The 19,972-nt window shown below is 45.6% G+C and overlaps 1 protein-coding gene across 2 annotated transcripts in view; it reads left to right on the top strand.

Moving 5' to 3' along the window:
- RYR1 (ryanodine receptor 1) overlaps positions 1-19,972 on the top strand; it is a 118,047-nt gene that overhangs the window by 82,043 nt on the left and 16,032 nt on the right. For both annotated transcript variants that reach the window (XM_060084001.1, XM_060084002.1), the window contains 6 exons: positions 278-366; positions 461-589; positions 678-782; positions 2,965-3,046; positions 5,160-5,347; positions 19,344-19,685. In XM_060084001.1, coding sequence (XP_059939984.1) covers positions 278-366; positions 461-589; positions 678-782; positions 2,965-3,046; positions 5,160-5,347; positions 19,344-19,685 — 935 coding nt within the window. The remainder of the gene's footprint in view (positions 1-277; positions 367-460; positions 590-677; positions 783-2,964; positions 3,047-5,159; positions 5,348-19,343; positions 19,686-19,972) is intronic.

Genomic DNA, 19,972 nt, shown 5'->3' with positions numbered 1-19,972 from the left:
GAAAAAATGAGTAAATGACCTGCCCTCCACCACATCTGGCACATAGTAGGCCCTCAATAAATATTTATTAGACAAATGGATAAATGATCCTCCATCTTCCCCTAACACATAGTAGGTACTGATAAAGAGTTATTAAGTAAATTAATGATTGTATGCCTTCCAGCATACAATAGGCCCTCAATAAACATTTATTGCATAAATGAATAAAGGACTCACTGTCCACCTCCCCTAGCACATGGTAGATGCTCAATAAATGAGTGACTTTTCATCTCCCTAGATTTCCAGAACTACCTACGGACACAGACAGGGAATACAACCACTATTAACATCATCATCTGTACTGTGGACTACCTCCTGCGGCTCCAGGTGAGGACGTGAGGCCGTCCAGGTGTGACCCGGGGCGGGGTCTGTTGGGCCATGGTTTGCACCAGCAGCCCCTTACGCTGCGTCTGCCCCCCAGGAATCCATCAGCGACTTCTACTGGTACTACTCGGGCAAGGATGTCATTGAGGAGCAGGGCAAGAGGAACTTTTCCAAGGCCATGTCTGTGGCTAAACAGGTGTTCAACAGCCTCACCGAATACATTCAGGTACGGCTCGCCCGCTGGGGCGGGGCGGGGCAGTTCCGCATCCCGCGCCCTGCCTCGTGCTCACGTAGAACCTCTCTCTGCCCCACAGGGGCCCTGCACCGGGAACCAGCAGAGTCTAGCGCACAGCCGCCTCTGGGACGCCGTGGTGGGATTCCTGCACGTGTTTGCCCACATGATGATGAAGCTCGCTCAGGTTCGGGCCTCTCTGTTCTTCATCCAACTGCTTCCAGGCATCCCCCAACTGGCACGTTTCCAAGTTTTGCCCCATCGGTCCGTGTCGCACCCCAGTGCTCCCGGCAGGTTGCACACTGGTCCCTCTCCGTGGCCAAATCCATCTTTCTTCTGGATTGGCTCTCTCCATGACCCCGCCTCCTCCTCTGCCACCGCCAATCGGATGGCTATCCATCTACAGTTGCCTTGGTCCGACGTTTGGGGCCCGCCCTCTCTGGTCCAGAGCTCCTCTGTGATTGGTTGGTGTTCTTTCCCCTCTGATGAGGTCACCCAGATTCGGACAGGACTAGGGATAGGATGAGGGTAGGCTTCTAGATCTGGGCCTGGGGCTGAAGGGGTGTTTTGCTTCTTTATTCTGCTTGCGGCAGATGACATCTATCCAGGGCATCCATGATGTAAGGTCCCTGTCGAGCCCCGTCTCCCATCTCTAGCATCTTCGTGCTCCCCTTTTCCCCACCACCCCCGCCCCTTTGCAGCCTTGTCAATGCCTCACAAACACCGTATCCATTTGCTCTGCTTCTATCTGGTAAACATATTCAAGGCTGCCATACGCGCTGCAGCAGGGCCCAGCATCTGAAACGGCACCATCCACATCCTAGACATCATACATATATCGGTGTGTTTATTACAATAGTTTTCCAGCAGATGGCAATATTCTGTATATTATAATTTCCCAACAGGAAAGAGTCTTGAAGAAGGGAAGCCTTTTTCTAATTTACTCAAAGGCACCACAGGGGCTGGCAGAAATCCTGTCTGGTGTCATCTGACCTTTTGAAAGGAGTTGAACTTAAGAATGCAATTTCTTAGTGTCAGTGAGTTCAAGTGGGGCTGTTGATGTAATCTTAAAATTCTAGAGGATATTGGTATCTTAGTGTTGAGTTCCAAATCCTGCAGAATTAATTCCTCAGCCATAGTCTAGGTTAAATTGCAAGGGCTAGGAATCCAATGCAAAGTGGTAGCTTACAAAAAAAGAATAAAAAGAAAGGAATTTGTCAGTTCACATCACAGATCAGATCCAGGGCCTATAGTGCTGTTAGTAGAAATGTCCCTCTCCTCTCTAGCTTCATTCTCAAGCAGGTGCTCCCCATGGGCTGGGAAAATGATGCCCTGGGCTTTCATGAGCTCCACTAACAGCTCCAGAGGGAAGAGAACACCTCTTTAGATCCAGGAAAAGATCTGCCATATTCTTTTATTGCACCCCTACAACCCGGAAGATGGGGTTAGTCCCATATGCTCTGAGAGTGGGACTGTTGAGAGAATCAAGGGGCTACATCATGGACAGGCACACGCCACAGGACTCACCCATCTTAGGATCTTGAGATCCTGGAATGTTGGAATCTTAGAGTCAGAATGCAGAGCTTTGGAACTGTGGAAATGTGTTAGGATTAGAATCAGCAACTCTAGAACTAGCATGGGGTAGAAGGAGCCTTACATCCCATTTATCTGGTCCCCTTCCCCTTCCTCCATTTCATTAGGTAGAACCATATGAAATTACCACTTTGTTGGTGAGAAATGACTGAAGACTAGCAATTTTATGTAGCTCAACCTAATACAAATAGGGGCCATGGGGCAGAACTTTGACCATGTTGGAGACTTCTGTGGGCCCTACATGAGTCACTGTGACAGGACAGCCATTCTTCCCAAATGGCTTACCAGAAAGCACATAGCTGTGTCCCACAGCCTTCTTCCTGAACCCAGAGTCCCACTTTTTTGATCACACATTCATTCAACAAACATGTGTCAAGCACCCACCATAGGCCAGACGCAGTGCTGAACTCTCATCCCTTCCCAGATCTGTGTCACTGTCCCCAGTATTTGCCCCTGTCCATCTCTGTCTCTCTTGGTTCCAAGCATCTGCTCTCAGATCCCCATACACCTCCCAGTCCTCCTTGTCTGCCAGCCCTTGTCCTTACACGTCACCTGTTGGGCCCACTTCCCCCAAAGTGCCAATCCCACCCCACAGTCTTGTCTCTCTGCCTTTTCCCCTGCTTCCGAGGAACATGCCTGGACTCGGGTCCCCTCGGAGGTAAGAGGGGGAAAGAAAAGGGGTCTTAGGCCCTGCTGGGTGGGTGGAAGCAGCGGGAGGTGAGGGAGGCGTCTCTGCTGAGAAGAGCCCTCACAAAGCTGGGATGTGGGGTCTCTAGGACTCGAGCCAGATCGAGCTGTTGAAGGAGCTGTTGGATCTACAGAAGGACATGGTGGTCATGTTGCTGTCACTACTAGAAGGTAAGCTCCTAGTGGGTGGGGGGAAGGGGAAGGTACAAATGTTCAGATGATCCTGAAAATGGCCCTCTGAGACCCAGGAGAGCCTAACCTTCAACCCCATCTGATATCATGTGAGGGTCAATGCATTTAAGTTGCTATAAGAAGCTCAGCAAACACTTATTGGCCACTTATTATGTGCCAGGTCCTGACTGTAGATATAGTAATTTATTGGATCGCCAGAGAAATCTTAATTAGGTCGGTGGCCTGGACACTTTTTAAAATTTATGCACTGAATATTTATTTATTTATTTGCTGAATATATCATTTAGCTCTTGCTGCCTAACAAATATCCCCAAAATATAGTGACTTAAAACAATCATAATTTATTACTAATTAATAAAATTATTTAACTTGTAGACAAAGACTTTTTTCTATAGAGGTTCATAACAGCATCCTCATTCTTTTATATGGCTGCGTAGTACTAATTGCGTGGGGATACAGTGATTCATTTAACCACACCCCTATCAATGGACATTCAAGGTTCTTAATTAAAAAATATTTTGCTATTACAAACCATGTTGCAATGAATAATACTCCTACGATGTTTTAAATTTTTGGTAACTAGTCATCAGCTTTTAAAAATCAGATTTAAAGGGACTTCCCTGGTGGCACAGTGGTTAAGAATCCACCTGCCAATGCAGGGGACACGGGTTCGCACCCTTGTCTGGGAAGATCCCACATGCCGCGGAGCAACTGAGCCTGTGCGCCACAACTACTGAGCCTGTGCTCTAGAGCCCGCGAGCCACAACTCCTGAGCCCGTGCACCTAGAGCCCGTGCTCCGCAACAGAAGAAGCCACAGCAAGGAAGAGTAGCCCCCCGTCACCGCAACTAGAGAAAGCCCACGCACAGCAACAAAGACCCAAAGCAGCCACAAATAATCAATTAATTTAAAAAAATCAGATTTAACAATCAAAAATCCCTTTAAACATTTTTCTTGAAAAATTGAAAGATTCGGTGACCATGCATCCACATTCTCACATGGGAAAAATCAGCTGAACTGGATTAAATAACTATCATATCAGTGTTCAATCTGATTTTGATGACTGCACTATGATTATATAAGAGAATGTCCTCATCTTTAAGAATATATATGTGGAAATGTTTAGGGGTAAAAAGGCCTCATGTCTACAGCTTAGTCCTTAATGGTTCAGTGAAAAAAAGATAGAGAGGGAGGGGTATTATAAAGCAAACATGACAAAATGTAAACAGTTGATGAATCTGGAATACATGAGGGTTCCCTTGCACTATTCTTGTGAACTACATGTAAATTTGAAATTATATGAAAATTGAAAGGTACAAAAAGAAACTGGAGCCAGTTTGGGGAGTTCCCTGGCAGTCCAGTGGTTAGGATTTGGGGTTTTCACTGCTGTGGCCCGGGTTCAGTCCCTGGTGGCAGAACTAAGATCCCGCAAGCTGTGTGGCACAGCCAAAAAATAAATGAATGAATATAAATATAAATAAAATCTGTTAAAAATAAAAGGTGGAGCCAGTTTGCTTTAGAGGGGGTGTGGGGTCCCAGTTTACCACAGTCTCCACCTCTCCCTGTTGTCTTGTCTTTGGCCTACCTCACTCATCTATGGACCTGCCTGGCCTCTGTGGGCTAGTGGAAGGCTTAGGTGGTGTGAGCTCTGAGGTCATGCAGCTCTGGGTTCAAGTCCTCCCCACCCCCTTACTGGCTGTGTAACCCTGCGTTTGAGACTTTCTCTGAGTCTGTTTCCTCATCTGTAAAAATGAATAGTGACACACGTTCCTTACAAAGATGAGGTTGTGTCAGTGCAGCACTTGGCATGGCATCTGGACCCGCCATTAGTTTAGGCCACTGTTATCTTTGTTGATGACTCCCCCAGCTATTGGGGGAGGAGGACATAGACAGAATCAGCCAGGTTCACACCTGATGCTGAGGCAGATCAGAAAGTGACCCTTGCCCTCTGAGGGGAGGTACAGGAGCTGGCCAGGGAAGCTTCCACCAGCACAGTGGATCCTGGTGGCTCCTGAGCTGGAGAGGGAGGCAAGCCCAATGGGGATCCAGAAAGGAGGCTCTGTTGAGCCACACTGACCTGGGGCTGCCTGCAGGGAACGTGGTGAACGGCATGATTGCCCGGCAGATGGTGGACATGCTTGTGGAATCCTCATCCAACGTGGAGATGATCCTCAAGTTCTTCGACATGTTCCTGAAACTCAAGGACATTGTGGGCTCTGAGGCCTTCCAGGACTATGTCACTGATCCCCGTGGCCTCATCTCCAAGAAGGACTTCCAGAAGGTGAGTACTGGAAGGCGGATGGGTGGGGTGCCAAGCGCCAGTCATGCCCTTCCTGGCTGCCTGCTGTAGGCAAGAGACTTCTCTGGATGCCTCAGTTTCCTTATCTGTAAAACGGGGATAAAATGATCATCCTTGGACTTGTTTTGAAGACGAAATGCATCAACACAAATGAGAACCTTATTTCTATTATCATTATTAACAGTCACAATATTATTATTATAAATAGAGATCAGATATTCAGTTGATAAACATCTACTGGGTTTCTCCTCTGTGTTGGGCTCTGTGCTGGTACCATGGACACAGCAACGACTGAGACAGACACAGCCCTGCCTTCATAGGGCTTTTATAGACTAACGGGAGAGGCGGTCACTACCGACCACTGCAGGTCTAAATAATGAGGCTGTCAGGAGGGAAATGCAGGAACCCGCTCGGTCCAGGAGCCCACTCACCTGCCTCTGCCAACCCTTCCAGCCCAGGTAAGCCACTCATCCGCTCTAAGCCTCAGGCTCCTCTGTGAAATGGGGCTAACATAATAACATTAACTGTTTCACAGAACTGCTTTGAGGTTAGGCAGTGGGTGAACAGAGCCTGGACAGTGCCTGGAACACAGGAGAGTACAAGAGATGTTACCTATTATTATTACTATTATTACTGCCAGATCTTTTCCGTCACCATTTTGTTAAATTTTTCTTTTGAAATAACTTCAGTCTTATGGAGGAGTTGCAGGAACAGTACATAAAATTTCTGAATACCTTTTCACCCGGATTGCCCAAATGTTAACTTATTTATTTATTTATTTGGCTGTGCTGGGTCTTAGTTGCAGCACAAGGGTCTTCGTTGCGGTGTGCGGGATCTTTTAGTTGCAGCATATGGGATCTTTAATTGCGGCATGCATGCTCTGAGTTGCGGCGTGTGGGATCTAGTTCCCTGACCAGGGCCCCCTGCGTTGGGAGCTCGGAGTCTCAGCCACTGGACCACCAGGAAAGTCCCCCAAATGTTAGCTTTTTACCTTATTTGCTCTATCATAATTCCTCTTTACTTCTAAATACTTCAGTGTGTATCTCCTGAGAACAAGTTCAGTCCCTTACATAACCACAAAACAATTATGCAAATCAGGAAATCAACATTGAGACAATCCTTCTATCTACAGACTTTATTCAGTTTTTGCTCTTGAAGAAATTTTTTTCCTTGTCAACGATCCAGTCTAGGATCAGGGATTGCATTTAGGCATCCTGTCTCTTTAGCTCCCTTCAATCTGGAACCCTTCCTTGATCTGTCTTTGCCTCTTATGATCTTGATATTTTTGAAAAATAGAGGCCAGTTGTTTTATAGGATGGCCCTCAGTGTGGGTTTGTCTGAGTTTTCCTTGTGATTCAATTCAGGTGATACGCCTTTGGCAGGAATATCAGAGGAGGGCTATGTCTTTCTCAGTGCATTGTATCAGGAGGCATGTGACATTGGTTCTTCCCATTACAGCTGGTGTTAGCTTGGTCACATGGTGAAGGTGGTGTTTACCAGAGTCTCCACTGTAATGATACTATCGTTCCCCTTGGTATCTTGTGAAGATGTGCTTTGAGACTATGTAAATATCCTGCGCACCCTCTCAGGGTTAGCATCTATCAGTGATACTTGTCTCAACGATTATTACGATGGCAGTTGATAAATGGTGGTTTTCTAATTTCCCTGTACCCTTTACCTTTACTAGGTACCTTTTTTCATTTTATTGCAGTATGGTTGACTTACCATATTGCAATAAAATGTTGTGTTGATTTCTACAGTATAGCAAAGTGATTTGGTTATACATATATATATATATATTTTCATATTCTTTTCCATTATGGTTGATCACCACAGGATATTGAGTATAGTTCCCTGTGCTATAGAGTAGGACCTAGTTGTCTACCCATCCTACATGTAATAGTTTGGATCTGCTAAGCCCAAACTCCCAGTCCTTCCCTCCCCCACCTCCCCCTCTCCCTTGGCAACCACAAGTCTGTTCACTATATCTGTGAGTCTGTTTCTGTTTCATAGATATGTTCATCTGTGTCATATTTTAGATTCACACATAAGTGCTATCATGTGGTATTTGTCTTTCTCTTTCTGACTTAGTTTGCTTAGTATGATAATCTCTAGGTCCATCCATGTTGCTGCAAATGTCATTATTTTATTCTTTTTGTGACTGAGTAATATTCCACTGTATATTTGGACCACATCTTCTTTATCCATTCATCTGTCAATGGACATTTAGGTTGTTTCCATGTCCTGGCTATTGTAAATAGTGCTGCTATGAGCATAGGGGTGCATGTATCTTTTTGAAATATAGTTTTCTCTGGGTGTATGCCCAGCAGTAGGATTGCTGGATCATATGGCAACTCTATTTTTAGTTTTTTGAGGATCCTCCATACTGTTTTCCATAGTGGCTGCACCAATTTACGTTCCCACCAACAGTGTAAGAGGGTTCCCTTTTCTCCACACATTAGGTAGGATTTTACTGTAAGGAAGAGTTTTTCCCTTCTCCTCCATTTATTTATTTGTTTGTTTGTTTGTTCGTTCATTCATTCATTCATTCATTCATTTGTATGGGTATAGACTCATGACTTCTTATTTTATTCTAGGGATTGCAATCACTGTTGTCCATCAGCATTTAAATAAACCCAGGGTCTCCTGGGTTGAATACAAAGTGCCCCATGCCTCCCAGTTGTCTTCTGAGAGCCTCCCTGCCTCTCTCTCTCTCCCCCCGCTTCTCAGCCACGCCTCCCAAGAGCTATCTACCCTCACTCACTCCTTTCTCACCTCCCACTCCTTCCCTGATTCGGGGCTTCTGTCCCTGTCACTCTCCTGAAACTACGCCAGCTAAGATCATCCGTGATCTCTTCACCCTAAATCTCTCCTCTGACTTGTCATCTTGGCGGCGTTTGCCACAGTCGGTTATTTCCTCCCCCTCGGCAATGCCTTGCTTCCCTGGGCGTCTGTGCCACGCATTCCTGGGACCCCCACCTTCCCTGCCAATCTCCCGCAGCCTCTTTTTTTTTTTTAACATCTTTATTGGAGTATAATTGCTTTACAATGGTGTGTTAGTTTCTGCTTTATAACGAAGTGAATCAGTTATACATATACACCTGTTCCCATATCTCTTCCCTCTTGCGTCTCCCTCCCTCCCACCCTCCCTATCCCACCCCTCTAGGTGGTCACAAAGCACCGAGCTGATCTCCCTGTGCTATGCGGCTGCTTCCCACCAGCTATCTATTCTACGTTTGGTAGTGTATATATGTCCATGCCACTCTCTCACTTTGTCCCAGTTTACCCTTCCCCCTCCCCGTGTCCTCAAGTCCATTCTCTAGTAGGTCTGTGTCTTTATTCCTGTCGCCCTCGCAGCCTCTTAAACATCGCTGTCCCTGAGCCCTGCACCTTCAGGAAGAAGAGCTAATATGTATCATGTTCTCACTCTGTGCCAGGTCCTGTGTGTAAATGAATGTTAATTTACAGTAACCCTTAGATAGTAAGGACTTTTTTTTTTTGGCTGCGTTGAGTCTTCGTTGCTGCACGCGGGCTTTCTCTAGTTGCGGTGAGCGGGGGCTACTCTCTGTTGCGTGGCGCGGGCTTCTCACTGTGGTGGCTTCTCTTGTTGTGGACCACAGGCTCTAGGCGTGTGGGCTTCAGTAGTTGCGGCTCATGGGCTCTAGAGCGCAGGCTCAGTAGTTGTGGCACACGGGCTTAGTTGCTCTGTGGCATGTAGGATCTTCCTGGACCAGGGCTCGAACCCGTGTCCCCTGCATTGGTGGATTCTTAACCACTGGACCACCAGGGAAGTCCCAGTAAGGACTATTTTTTATTCCTATTTTGCAGAAGTGGAAACTGAGGCACAGGAAGGTTAAAGTGCTGTGCTTAAGGTCACACAACTGATAAGTAACAAAGCTGGGATTAGAACTCAGGCAGTCTGGCTCCAGAGTACACTGCCTCCAGATTCATCTACTAATCTAGCCTAATAAACAGTCAGTGAACACCTCCTGGGTGCCAGGCCCTCTCTGGGGAGTCCCAGCTCGACTCTCAAGACAGGCAGGTTAGGGTGAGAGTCTCAGTAGGGACTGCAAGAGAACCAAAAAAGACGATGCAGGAGCTAAAGTCACATCATTTATAATTTTAAAATGACTCTACTCAGCAAAGGAAACCATCGAAAAAAAAAAAAAGACAACTGGGCTTCCCTGGTGGCGCAGTGGTTGAGAGTCCGCCTGCCATTGCAGGGGACACGGGTTCGTGCCCCGGTCTGGGAAGATCCCACATGCCGCGGAGCGGCTGGGCCTGTGAGTCATGGCCGCTGAACCTGTGCGTCCGGAGCCTGTGCTCCGCAACGGGAGAGGCCACAACAGTGAGAGGCCCGCGTACCACCAAAAAAAAAAAAAAAAAAAAAAATGCAACTTACGGAATGGAAGAAAATATTTGCCAACCACATATTTAATACGGGGTTAATATCCAAAATATACAAAGAAGGCATTATAGCTCAAAAGCAATAAAACCAATGACCAAATTTAAAAATGGGCAAAGGACCTGAATAGACATTTTTCCAAAGAAGACATACAAATGGCCAACATGTACAAGAAAAAGTGCTCAATATCACTAATCATCAGGAAAGTGCAAATCAAAACCACAGTGAGATATCACCTCACACCTGTTAGGATGGGTGTTATCAAAAAAACAAGAGATAACAAGTGTGGCAAAGATGTAGAGAAAAGGGTATCTTTGTCCATTGTTGGTGGGAATGTAAACTGGTGCAACCACTATGGAAAACAGAATGGAAGTTCCTCAGGAAATTATAAACAGAACTATAGTAGGACCCAGGAATCCCATTTCTGGGTATCTATCCAAAGGAAATGAAATTATAGTTGCAAAGCGAAGTTTGCCCTCTCACATTCATTGCAGCATTGTTCACAATAGCCAAGGTGTGAAAACAACCTAAGTATCTGTCTATGGATGAATGGATAAAGAAGATGTGGTATGTGTGTATGTGTGTGTGTGAAATATCATTCAGCCTTGGATAAGGCTGGAAATCTTGTCATTTGCAGCAACACGGATGAACCTGGAGGGCATTACGCTAAGTGAAATAAGCCAGCCAGAGAAAGACAAATACTGCATTGTATCACTTATGTGAAATCTAAAAATAAAAGTCAAACTCAGAAACAGAGTAGAAAAGTGAGTGGTTTCCATAAGCTGGGAGGTGGGGGAAAAAGGGAGAGGTTGGTGAAAGGGTACAAACTTTCAGTTATAAGGTGAATTTTTAAAACATGGGTAAAGATCCCTCCTGACTCTTCAGGGTTTCACAAATCACAAGATTTGATGTCATGTACACAATATTTTGTAGCTCAGTATCTGTTTCACAAAGTTACAAACAATCTGTAACTTTAAAAGTGCATTGGCTTTATTTTTTGAATAAATAATACATTCACATAATTTTTAAAGTAAAATATAGCAAAGTATGAAGTGTGAGAAGTCTCATTCCCACCGCTTTCTCAACCTACGCTTCCTTCACCCCCACTGCTGTGAGTAAGCATTAGTTTCTTTTGTGTCCTTCTATCGTTTTCTCCAGATATTATTTTCCTCTTTTCTTACATAATAGGTAATAAGCTATATACATTGGCCTGTATCACTTAACAATATATTCTAGAGATATAGGGAGTGTCCTGATTATTTTTTATAGGTATCCAGTACTCCACTTTGTGTATATATTATGGTTTATTTGATTATTCCGTTGATGGACACTCACTTTTTCCCAGTCTTTTGCCATTACAACACATGCTGTCATTAGGGCAGCCATGGATAGTTGTGCAAGTTGTGCACTGTACAAAGGTGCCGTTTATAGGACAGATATTGTAAATTTGTACTGCTGATTTCCAGCAGATGGAAGTAAGAGTGTTGAGGAAGGCTCCATATGGGCCACTAGCAATGCTGGCTAGAACAATTACCTTTGTATGTACATCATTTTGTACGTGCAGTTATATCTAAAGGTAAACTTCCAAAAGTGGGATTGCTGGGTTAAAGGGTAGATTCACTTGTCATTTGGACAGATCTTGCCCTGCATTTTTCCTTCTCATTAGCAAAATGTGAGACTGCCTGTTTTCCCACAGCCTCACCACCAGACAACATTGTCAAATTTGGATTTTTGCCAATCTGATAGGTGAAAAAGGGTATTGAGTGAAGTTTTAATTCACATTTCTCCTGTTACGAGTGCAATTAGGCATCTTTTCATGTTACTTCTTTTGTATTACTTGTTCAGTGAACTGACCATGTCTTTGGCTTACTTTTCTATTGGGATGTTGGTGTTTTTCTTCTTGATTTCTATACTTGGCTGATTATAACTTTGTTAGTGATATGAGGTGTACTTCTTTTTTCTAGTTCATCATTTGTCTTTTGACTTTGCCTATGGTGGTTTGTTTTGTTGGTTGGTTGGTTGGTTGGTTGGTTGGCTTTGAGGGGAGAGAGTTGGCCATGCATAAGACTTGGTTTTTATGTAGAAAATCATTTAAAATATTTTATTAATTTTTAACAGAATAGATAATACAGGGATACAGTCCTTTTGTAGAGAAATTCAGAACTTACAGCTATGGTTGAGGTTACCTTTGGTCCCCACACCCAACCGTACTCTCATCCCACCTCTTCAAAGGCTGCCACAGTTATCCTCTAGATGTTCATATCTCTGGACATTTATTTCTGCATTTCCATTCATATGTAAATCTGCACTGAAAAATATATAGAGGGCTTCCCTGGTGGCGCAGTGGTTAAGGATCTGTCTGCCAGTGCAGGGGACACTGGTTTGGTCTCTGGTCCGGGAATATCCCACATGCCGCGGAGCAACTAAGTCCATGTGCCACAACTACTGAGCCTATGCTCTAGAGCCCACGAGCCACAACTACTGAAGCCCGTGTGCCAGAACTACTGACGCCTGCATGCCTAGAGACTGTGCTCCGCAACAGGAGAAGCCACCGCAATGAGAAGCCCGCGCACCGCAACAAAGAGTAACCCCCGCTCTCAGCAACTAGAGAAAACCCGCGTGCAGCAGCGAAGACCCAATGCAGCCAAAAATTAAATAAATGAATAAATAAATAAATTTATTTAAAAAGAAAAATATATAGAATTATTTTAGGGCTTCCCAAGTTCTTCGTGTTTGACAGTGTTCTTGACGGTTTGCAAAACATGTCTCCAATGAGAAGTACTTTGCAGATTCCAAAACATCTACTACAGTTTGGAAAGCCCTTCCTGGTGGGTGAAAACACATTTCAGGCTACTAATTTATTCTTAGTTAGTACTATTTTGTGGTTTTCTTTATTGTTCTTTATTAGCAAATGTTTTTGTACCTATCTCTAAATTAAAAGACTTCCTTTTAAAAAACATCTTTATTGAGATATAATTCATATGCTATAAAATTCACCCATTTAAAAGATACAATTTACTGTTTTTTTGATATATTCACAGAATTGTGCAACCATTGCTACAATCTAATTAGAACATTTTAATCACCCCAGAAAGAAACCCCATACCCTTTAGCAGTCACTTCCATTTCCCCCACTCAGGCCCCTGACAGCTAATCTGCTTTCTGTCTCTATAGATTTGCCTATTCTGGACACTTCATATAAATGGAACTATACAATATATGGTCTTAAAAAGCTTTCCTTCTATTTAACGAACCACAATGTCATTATCACTCCTAACTAAAAACAAAGCAATAAAGCCAAAATGAAAAAGATCCACAGTTCATTAAATCATCAAATGTCTGGCCAGTGTTCACATTTCCAGATCTTCTAAAGACCACATATAATTTTTTGTAATTTCTTTGAAGCAGGATCCAAACAAGGCCACCCAGTGCTATTGGTTGCTATTTCTTAAATTCTCCTTTTTTAAAAAAAAAAATCTACTTATTTATTTTTGGCTGTGTTGGGTTTTCGTTGCTACACGTGGGCTTTCTCCAGTTGCAGAGAGCGGGGCTATTCTTTGTTGCAGTGTGCAGGCTCCAGTAGTTGTGGCACATGGGCTTAGTTGCTCCACAACATGTGGGATCTTCCCAGACCAGGGTTCGAACCTGTGTCCCCTGAATAGGCAGGCAGATTCTTAACAACTGCACTACCAGGGAAGTCCCTGGTTGTTGTTTCTTTAAACCTCCTTTTATCTACTGCTGCCCCTCCATCACTTTTCCCTTACCTGGCAGTTTATCTGATGGATACCTGGGTTGCTGGTCCTGTAGAGCACCACTGCCTGATAGAAATACAATGAGAGCAACACATATAATTAAGAAATTCTGGGACTTCCCTGGTGGTCCAGTGGTTAAGAATCCACCTTCCAATGCAGGGGACGTGGGTTTGATCCCTGGTCGGGGGAACTAAGATCCCGTATGCCACGGGGCAACTAAGCCCGCGCACTGCAACTACTGAGTCCACGCGCTCTGGAGCTCTTGCACCACTAGAGAGGAGCCCACGTGCCGCAACGAAGAGTCCGCACACTGCAAGGAAAGATCCCGCATACCGCAACTAAGACCCAACACAGCCAAAAATAAGTAAATAAATATTTTTTTTAAAAAAAGGAATTTCTAATACCTACACTTAAAAAAAGAAGTAAAAAGAAACACGTGAAATTATTTTTAACAATGTTTTATTTAACCTACTCTACCAAAATAATATTTCAACATATAGTCAATGTAAAAATTATCAGATATTTTAAATTCTTTTTTTTAATACTAAGTCTTTTTTTTTTTTTTAAAGGAACATACATTTATTTATTTATTTATTGGCTGTGTTGCGTCTTCGTTGCTGCATGCAGGCTTTCTCTAGTTGCGGCGGGCGGTGGCTTCTCTTGTTGTGGAGCACGGGCTCTAGGCGCGCGGGCTTCAGTAGTTGTGGCTCGCAGGCTCTAGAGGGCAGGCTCAGTAGCTGTGATGTACGGGCTTAGTTGCTCTGCAGCATGTGGGATCTTCCCGGACGAGGGATTGTACTCGCGTCCCCTGAATTGGCAGGCGGATTCTTAAGCACTGTGCCACCAGAGAAGTCCTATACTAAGTCTTTAAAAACCATATGTGGGCTTCCCTGGTGGAGCAGTGGTTAAGAATCTGCCTGCCAATGCAGGGGACATGGGTTATGCCCTGGTCCGGGAAGATCCCACATGCCGCGGAGCGGCCGGGCCCGTGAGCCATGGCCGCTGAGCCTGCGCGTCCGGAGCCTGTGCTCCACAACGGGAGGGGCCGCAACAGTGAGAGGCCCGCGTACCGCAAAAAAAAAAAAAAAAAAAAAAAAAAAAAAAAAAAAATCCATATGTATTTTACACTGTCAGCACATCTCACTTTGCACCAGCCATGATTCAAGGGCTCAGTAGCCACATGTGGCTCGTAGCTGTCATTAGATAGTGCTCTCCTAGTTGTAGAGTTCCCCACAGTTTTGATCTGGCTGATGAAACTTTGTGGTGTCATTTAATGTGTTCCTCTGTCCCCTGCATTTCCTGTAAACTGGGACTTGGGTCAAGAAGCTCAATCAGGTTCAGGTTTGGAGTTTTTGTTTTTATTTTTATTTTTCGCCAACACCTTCCTTTGTGGTGCTTCATACGTCCATCAAGAGGCACATCCTGTCCCGCCATCTCTCCTTTTGTGATGTCAGCAACCACTGATATTCAATGCCCAGACGCATTAGTTCATTAGAGATTGCAAAGTGGCAATATTCTCATTTCTAAATGTTTGACCTTTACCAAACATCATATGGTTCCCCAAACCCAAAGCATCCTATGACTCCCAGACTCTTTACAAATCTTTGTATTTTACAATATGCTTTTCAATTTTTTTATGGTTTCAAAGACAAAGTTAGGTTTTTTTAAGGACTTCTTAATTTTCAAAAATTATAACAAAGTTTAAAAGTCTTTTCAGTTTTCAAGATGCTTAATTCATTTGACACATATGCGTTGAGCACGTACTGTGTGTAGCAGTGAACAAAACAGAGACTGACAGCCCAGTGGGGACAGATGAAAATAAGTAAAGAAACAAAATAATTTCAGGTTATAATCTGTGGTCTGAAGGAAATGAGCAGGGTGGTGTGCTAGAGAGCATGCGTGGAGTAAGCCCTGTAAACTGGGTGGTCAGGGAAGGTCTTTCTAGAAGAGGACATTGAAGCCAAGAGCTGAAAGCTACCCTGTGAAGGTAGGGGAGCTTGTGGCATCCCCAGGAAAAGGGACAACAAGTGTAAAGGCTGAAAAGTGGGAATAAGAGGGATGCAAAGGAGGCCAGTATGGCTGGAGAGGGCTGTTGGGGGCGGGGAGAGGAAAACTTTAAGTCTGAGAGGTGAGGGGGGCAGATGTGCTGGCACTGGTTGGCTGCAGGGAGGACTCTGACTCTTAACCTGAATGAGATGGAGCTAAGGGAGGATTCTGAGCAGGGGAGGAATGTGACCTGACTCAGGTGTTCACAGGGTCCCTCCATCTGTGGGTGGGGGGGGGAAGAGACTGTGGGGATAGAAGAGGATCAGGGAGACCAGGGAGAAGGTTGCTGTGAGGGTCCAGTGGGGGACAAAACCAGGGTAGGGGCCATGGAGGGGGCAGAAGTGTGTGTGTCCTACATCTTTCGAAAGTAGAGCTGACAGATTTGCTGATGGATTAGGTGTGGGTAGTGAGATAAAAGAGAGGAATCCAGGATGACTCAAAGGTTTTAACTTAAGCACCTGGGTGGGTGGTGATGCTATTCCTGAGATGGGTAAGACTGTGGGAGGAGAGGTTTTGAAATCAAGAGGTCAGTTTTGGCCATTTCCACAAAGAGATGTCAGATAAGGCTTCCACTCTTTTTTTTTTTTTTTTTTTTTTTTTGCGGTATGCGGGCCTCTCACTGTTGTGGCCTCCCCCGTTGCGGAGCACAGGCTCCGGACGCGCAGGCTCCGGACGCGCAGGCCCAGCGGCCATGGCTCACGGGCCCAGCCGCTCCGCGGCATATGGGATCCTCCCAGACCGGGGCACGAACCCGTATCCCCTGCATCGGCAGGCGGACTCTCAACCACTTGCGCCACCAGGGAGGCCCAAGGCTTCCACTCTTAAGTGTATGGATTCTGGGGAGCAGTCAGGGCTGGGATGTAGACTTTACCATCATCGGCATGGGATGGCTTTCAGAGGTTCGGGCCTCCATGACATCTCCATGACGAGTGTATATCTCAAGAAAAGCGTGCAAATTCCAGGCCTGGAGCCCCTCCAACCTTTAGAGGTCTGGAAGAGAAGGAGACTCCAGCCAAGGAAACTGACAACAGTCAGAGAAAAAGGTATTTCAAAAGAAGGGGATAGGCAAATGGACAATGTAGAGCATGGTTGGGGGGGGTCAGATTTTAAGAAGGACAGTGTCACACTGTATCATAAGGGAAGGAGTCAGGTTGATGGCGTGATGGTAGAAGGTGAAGAGTTCCTGTGTGATTATGTCTCCACACTCTGTGGTTTCTAGAGCCCTTCATGATTTGCAAAGCGTGTTACTCATTTAGAAAGCATTTTGCAAAGTTCTTGGCTACAAAGCATTTTTTAGAGCCAGAAATTTTCGCTTCTGTTCATACCCCAGAACAGTGTTTCTCAAACCATGTTGCAACCCATCTGTTGGTCCTGAAATTTAGTTAAGTCATGACCAGCATCTTTAAAAATAAAATAGAATAGAACATTGCAGAGTGTGTTACATAGCGAAAGTCAGAATTGTGTCGTGAAAACTTTTTTTTTGTCACATTATAACATGCATTCTTACTATAGGTGTGGTCAAAACATTTGAAAGACTGCCCCAGAGAACCTCTTGCAAAGAGTGCATTGAAGATCAGTACAAGAATGTTCAATGAAAGTGTCTGTAAAGTTAAAAACTGGAAATAAACTAAATGTCTGTCATCAGGAGAATAGAGTGTTGTGTTTATAAAACAGGAATACTACACAGCAGTGAAAATGCATTCATTTGATCTATATATCAACATGGATAGATCTTGAAAACGTACAGCTGAGTGGAAAGAGCACGTTTCAAATTACATGATTATAATATTCTTTAAATCAAAATAATGCACAGGATACCAAATTTTTTGTGTGAGAAAATGACAGAATATAAGTAGTAGAAGTACTGACACATCTTTTTTTTTTTTTTTTTTTTTTTTTTTGCGGTACACAGGCCTCTCACTGTGGTGGCCTCTCCGGTTGCAGAGCACAGGCTCCGGACGCACAGGCTCAGCAGCCATGGCTCACGGGCCCAGCCGCTCCGCGGCATGTGGGATCTTCCCAGACCGGGGCACGAACCTGTGTCCCCTGCATCGACAGGTGGACTCTTAACCACTGTGCCACCAGGGAAGCCCGACACATCTTTTTTTATTGAAGTATAGTTGATTTACAATATTATCTTAGTTTCAGGTGTACAACATAGTGAGTCAATATTTTTATAGATTATACTCCATTTAAAGTTATCATAAAATATTGGCGATATTCTCTGTGCTGTACAATATGTCCTTGTAGCTTATTTATTTTATTCATAGTAGTTTGTATCTCTTACTCTCCTATCCCTATCTTGCCCCTCCCCCCATGCCCTCTCCTCACTGGTTTGTCCTAATTTGTTCTCTATATCTGTGAGTCTGTTTCTGTTTTGTTATATTCATTCATTTTATTTTTTAGATTCCACATATAAGTGATAACATACAGTATTTGTCTTTGTCTGACTTATTTCACTAAGCATAATACCCACTAGGTCCAGCCATGTCACACATAGTTTTCTGGAAGGATACACCAACTCCTTGGTGGTTACCTTGGGGGAGGGTGGGGGTAATGGAGCAAGAGAAGGGTGCACGGAGGGCTCCAATCATACCTGTCATGTTATAGTTCTTACATATATAGTAGCTGAAAATATGTTCTGGGGTGATGGGCATACGACTTTATTCCCAGTTGAAATTTGGAGGTCTCCATTGTGTCAGGTGCCAGTTACTTAGTTGCTGGAAATGGTAGGATAAGGGACCAAAGGGCCTTGGGGAAGGGGCAAAGGTGGTGGCGTGTATCAGTCAGGGCCCTAGCTGTCAGGGGGCTGACCTGGAAGAAAGAGCAATTATCGAACTCAGAGATAGAAGGAGCTGTGTGGACAGGACGGCAGAACTGACCTTTGGCGGAGAGATACAGCCAGCACAGGGAGGGAGCCGAGGACAGAAATGCCACAGGTCCATTCTCCTGCTGCTCCCCGACCTCAGCTGGACAGGCCCCCGCTGCAGCCACAGGGTCAGGAAAGCCTCTGATACAGACCACAGGTGCCATCATGTGGGGGGAGGATGGGTGGAGAGCAGGCCTGCGGGGACTCACCAGGATGGCAGGCAGGGAGCTTGGGGCAGCATCTCTTTACCAGCTGCTACACAAGTGCTGAGTTTCATCAATTCACATCTTACCATCTCTGAAAATGGACTTTATCTGACAGTGGATGGTTGCTCAGCTTTGTGGAAATGCAGCATTCAGTATTTTTTTTAATAAATAAATTTACTTACTTTTGGCTGCATTGGGTCTTCACTGCTGTGCGCGGCCTTTCTCTAGTTGCGGTGAGCGGGGGCTACTCTTCGTTGCGGTGTGTGGGCTTCTCGTTGTGGTGGCTTCTCTCGTTGTGCAGCCCAGGCTCTAGGTGCACGGGCTTCAGTAGTTGTGGCACGTGGGCTCAGTAGTTGTGGCTCGCGGGGTCTAGAGCACAGGCTCAGTAGTTGTGGCGCACAGGCTTAGTTGCTCCGCGGCATGTGGAATCTTCCCGGACCAGGGCTCGAACCCGTGTCCCCTGCATTGGCAGGTGGATTCTTAACCACTGTGCCACCAGGGAAGTCCCGTAACATTCGGTGTTTTAATAGCTGGTACAGCCTCACCCATACCAACCTGCTGGGCGTCAGCCTTGGGTGCTGGTTATATGATTCTGGATTTTTCTCTCCTTATGAAAAGTCCATAGTTGTTTCGGGAAAGGCATTGGGGCTCCCTAGGCCACCCCTCTGACCTCCCCCGCTCACCCCTGCCCACGCCCCAGGCCATGGACAGCCAGAAGCAGTTCACCGGTCCAGAAATACAATTCCTGCTTTCGTGCTCCGAAGCGGATGAGAACGAGATGATCGACTGCGAGGAGTTTGCCAACCGCTTCCAGGAGCCAGCCCGCGACATTGGCTTCAACGTGGCCGTGCTGCTCACCAACCTGTCGGAGCACGTGCCTCACGACCCGCGCCTGCGCAACTTCCTCGAGCTGGCCGAGAGCATCCTCGAGTACTTCCGGCCCTACCTGGGCCGCATCGAGATCATGGGCGCCTCCCGCCGCATCGAGCGTATCTACTTCGAGATCTCGGAGACCAACCGCGCCCAGTGGGAGATGCCCCAGGTAGGTGGCCCCGCACACGCGCATGCTTGCCTCCCGGGGCTTCGGGGAATGCTCCTGGCACGCTTGGACCACACATGGAGCTGTGCACGCTTCGCACATCCGCTCTGCAGACCCTGGTGTGCCCCTGCTCTGCTCGTGCAAGCCCATGCCCACCTCGTGCAGACTTGGCATGGACATATACCCTTATACATGCAGCAGCGTCTGTGGGCCCTCACTGTGGCTGCTCGCACACCACGCCTGCCACTTGCACACTCACCCTGGGAGCTCTTATAATCCTGATGCCACCA

Source organism: Mesoplodon densirostris, chromosome 19 (genome assembly GCF_025265405.1).
Source record: "Mesoplodon densirostris isolate mMesDen1 chromosome 19, mMesDen1 primary haplotype, whole genome shotgun sequence".
NCBI classification, from domain to species: Eukaryota; Metazoa; Chordata; class Mammalia; order Artiodactyla; family Ziphiidae; genus Mesoplodon; species Mesoplodon densirostris.
The sequence above is the reverse complement of the archived record's forward strand: the minus strand, read 5'-3'. Positions and strand labels throughout refer to the sequence as shown.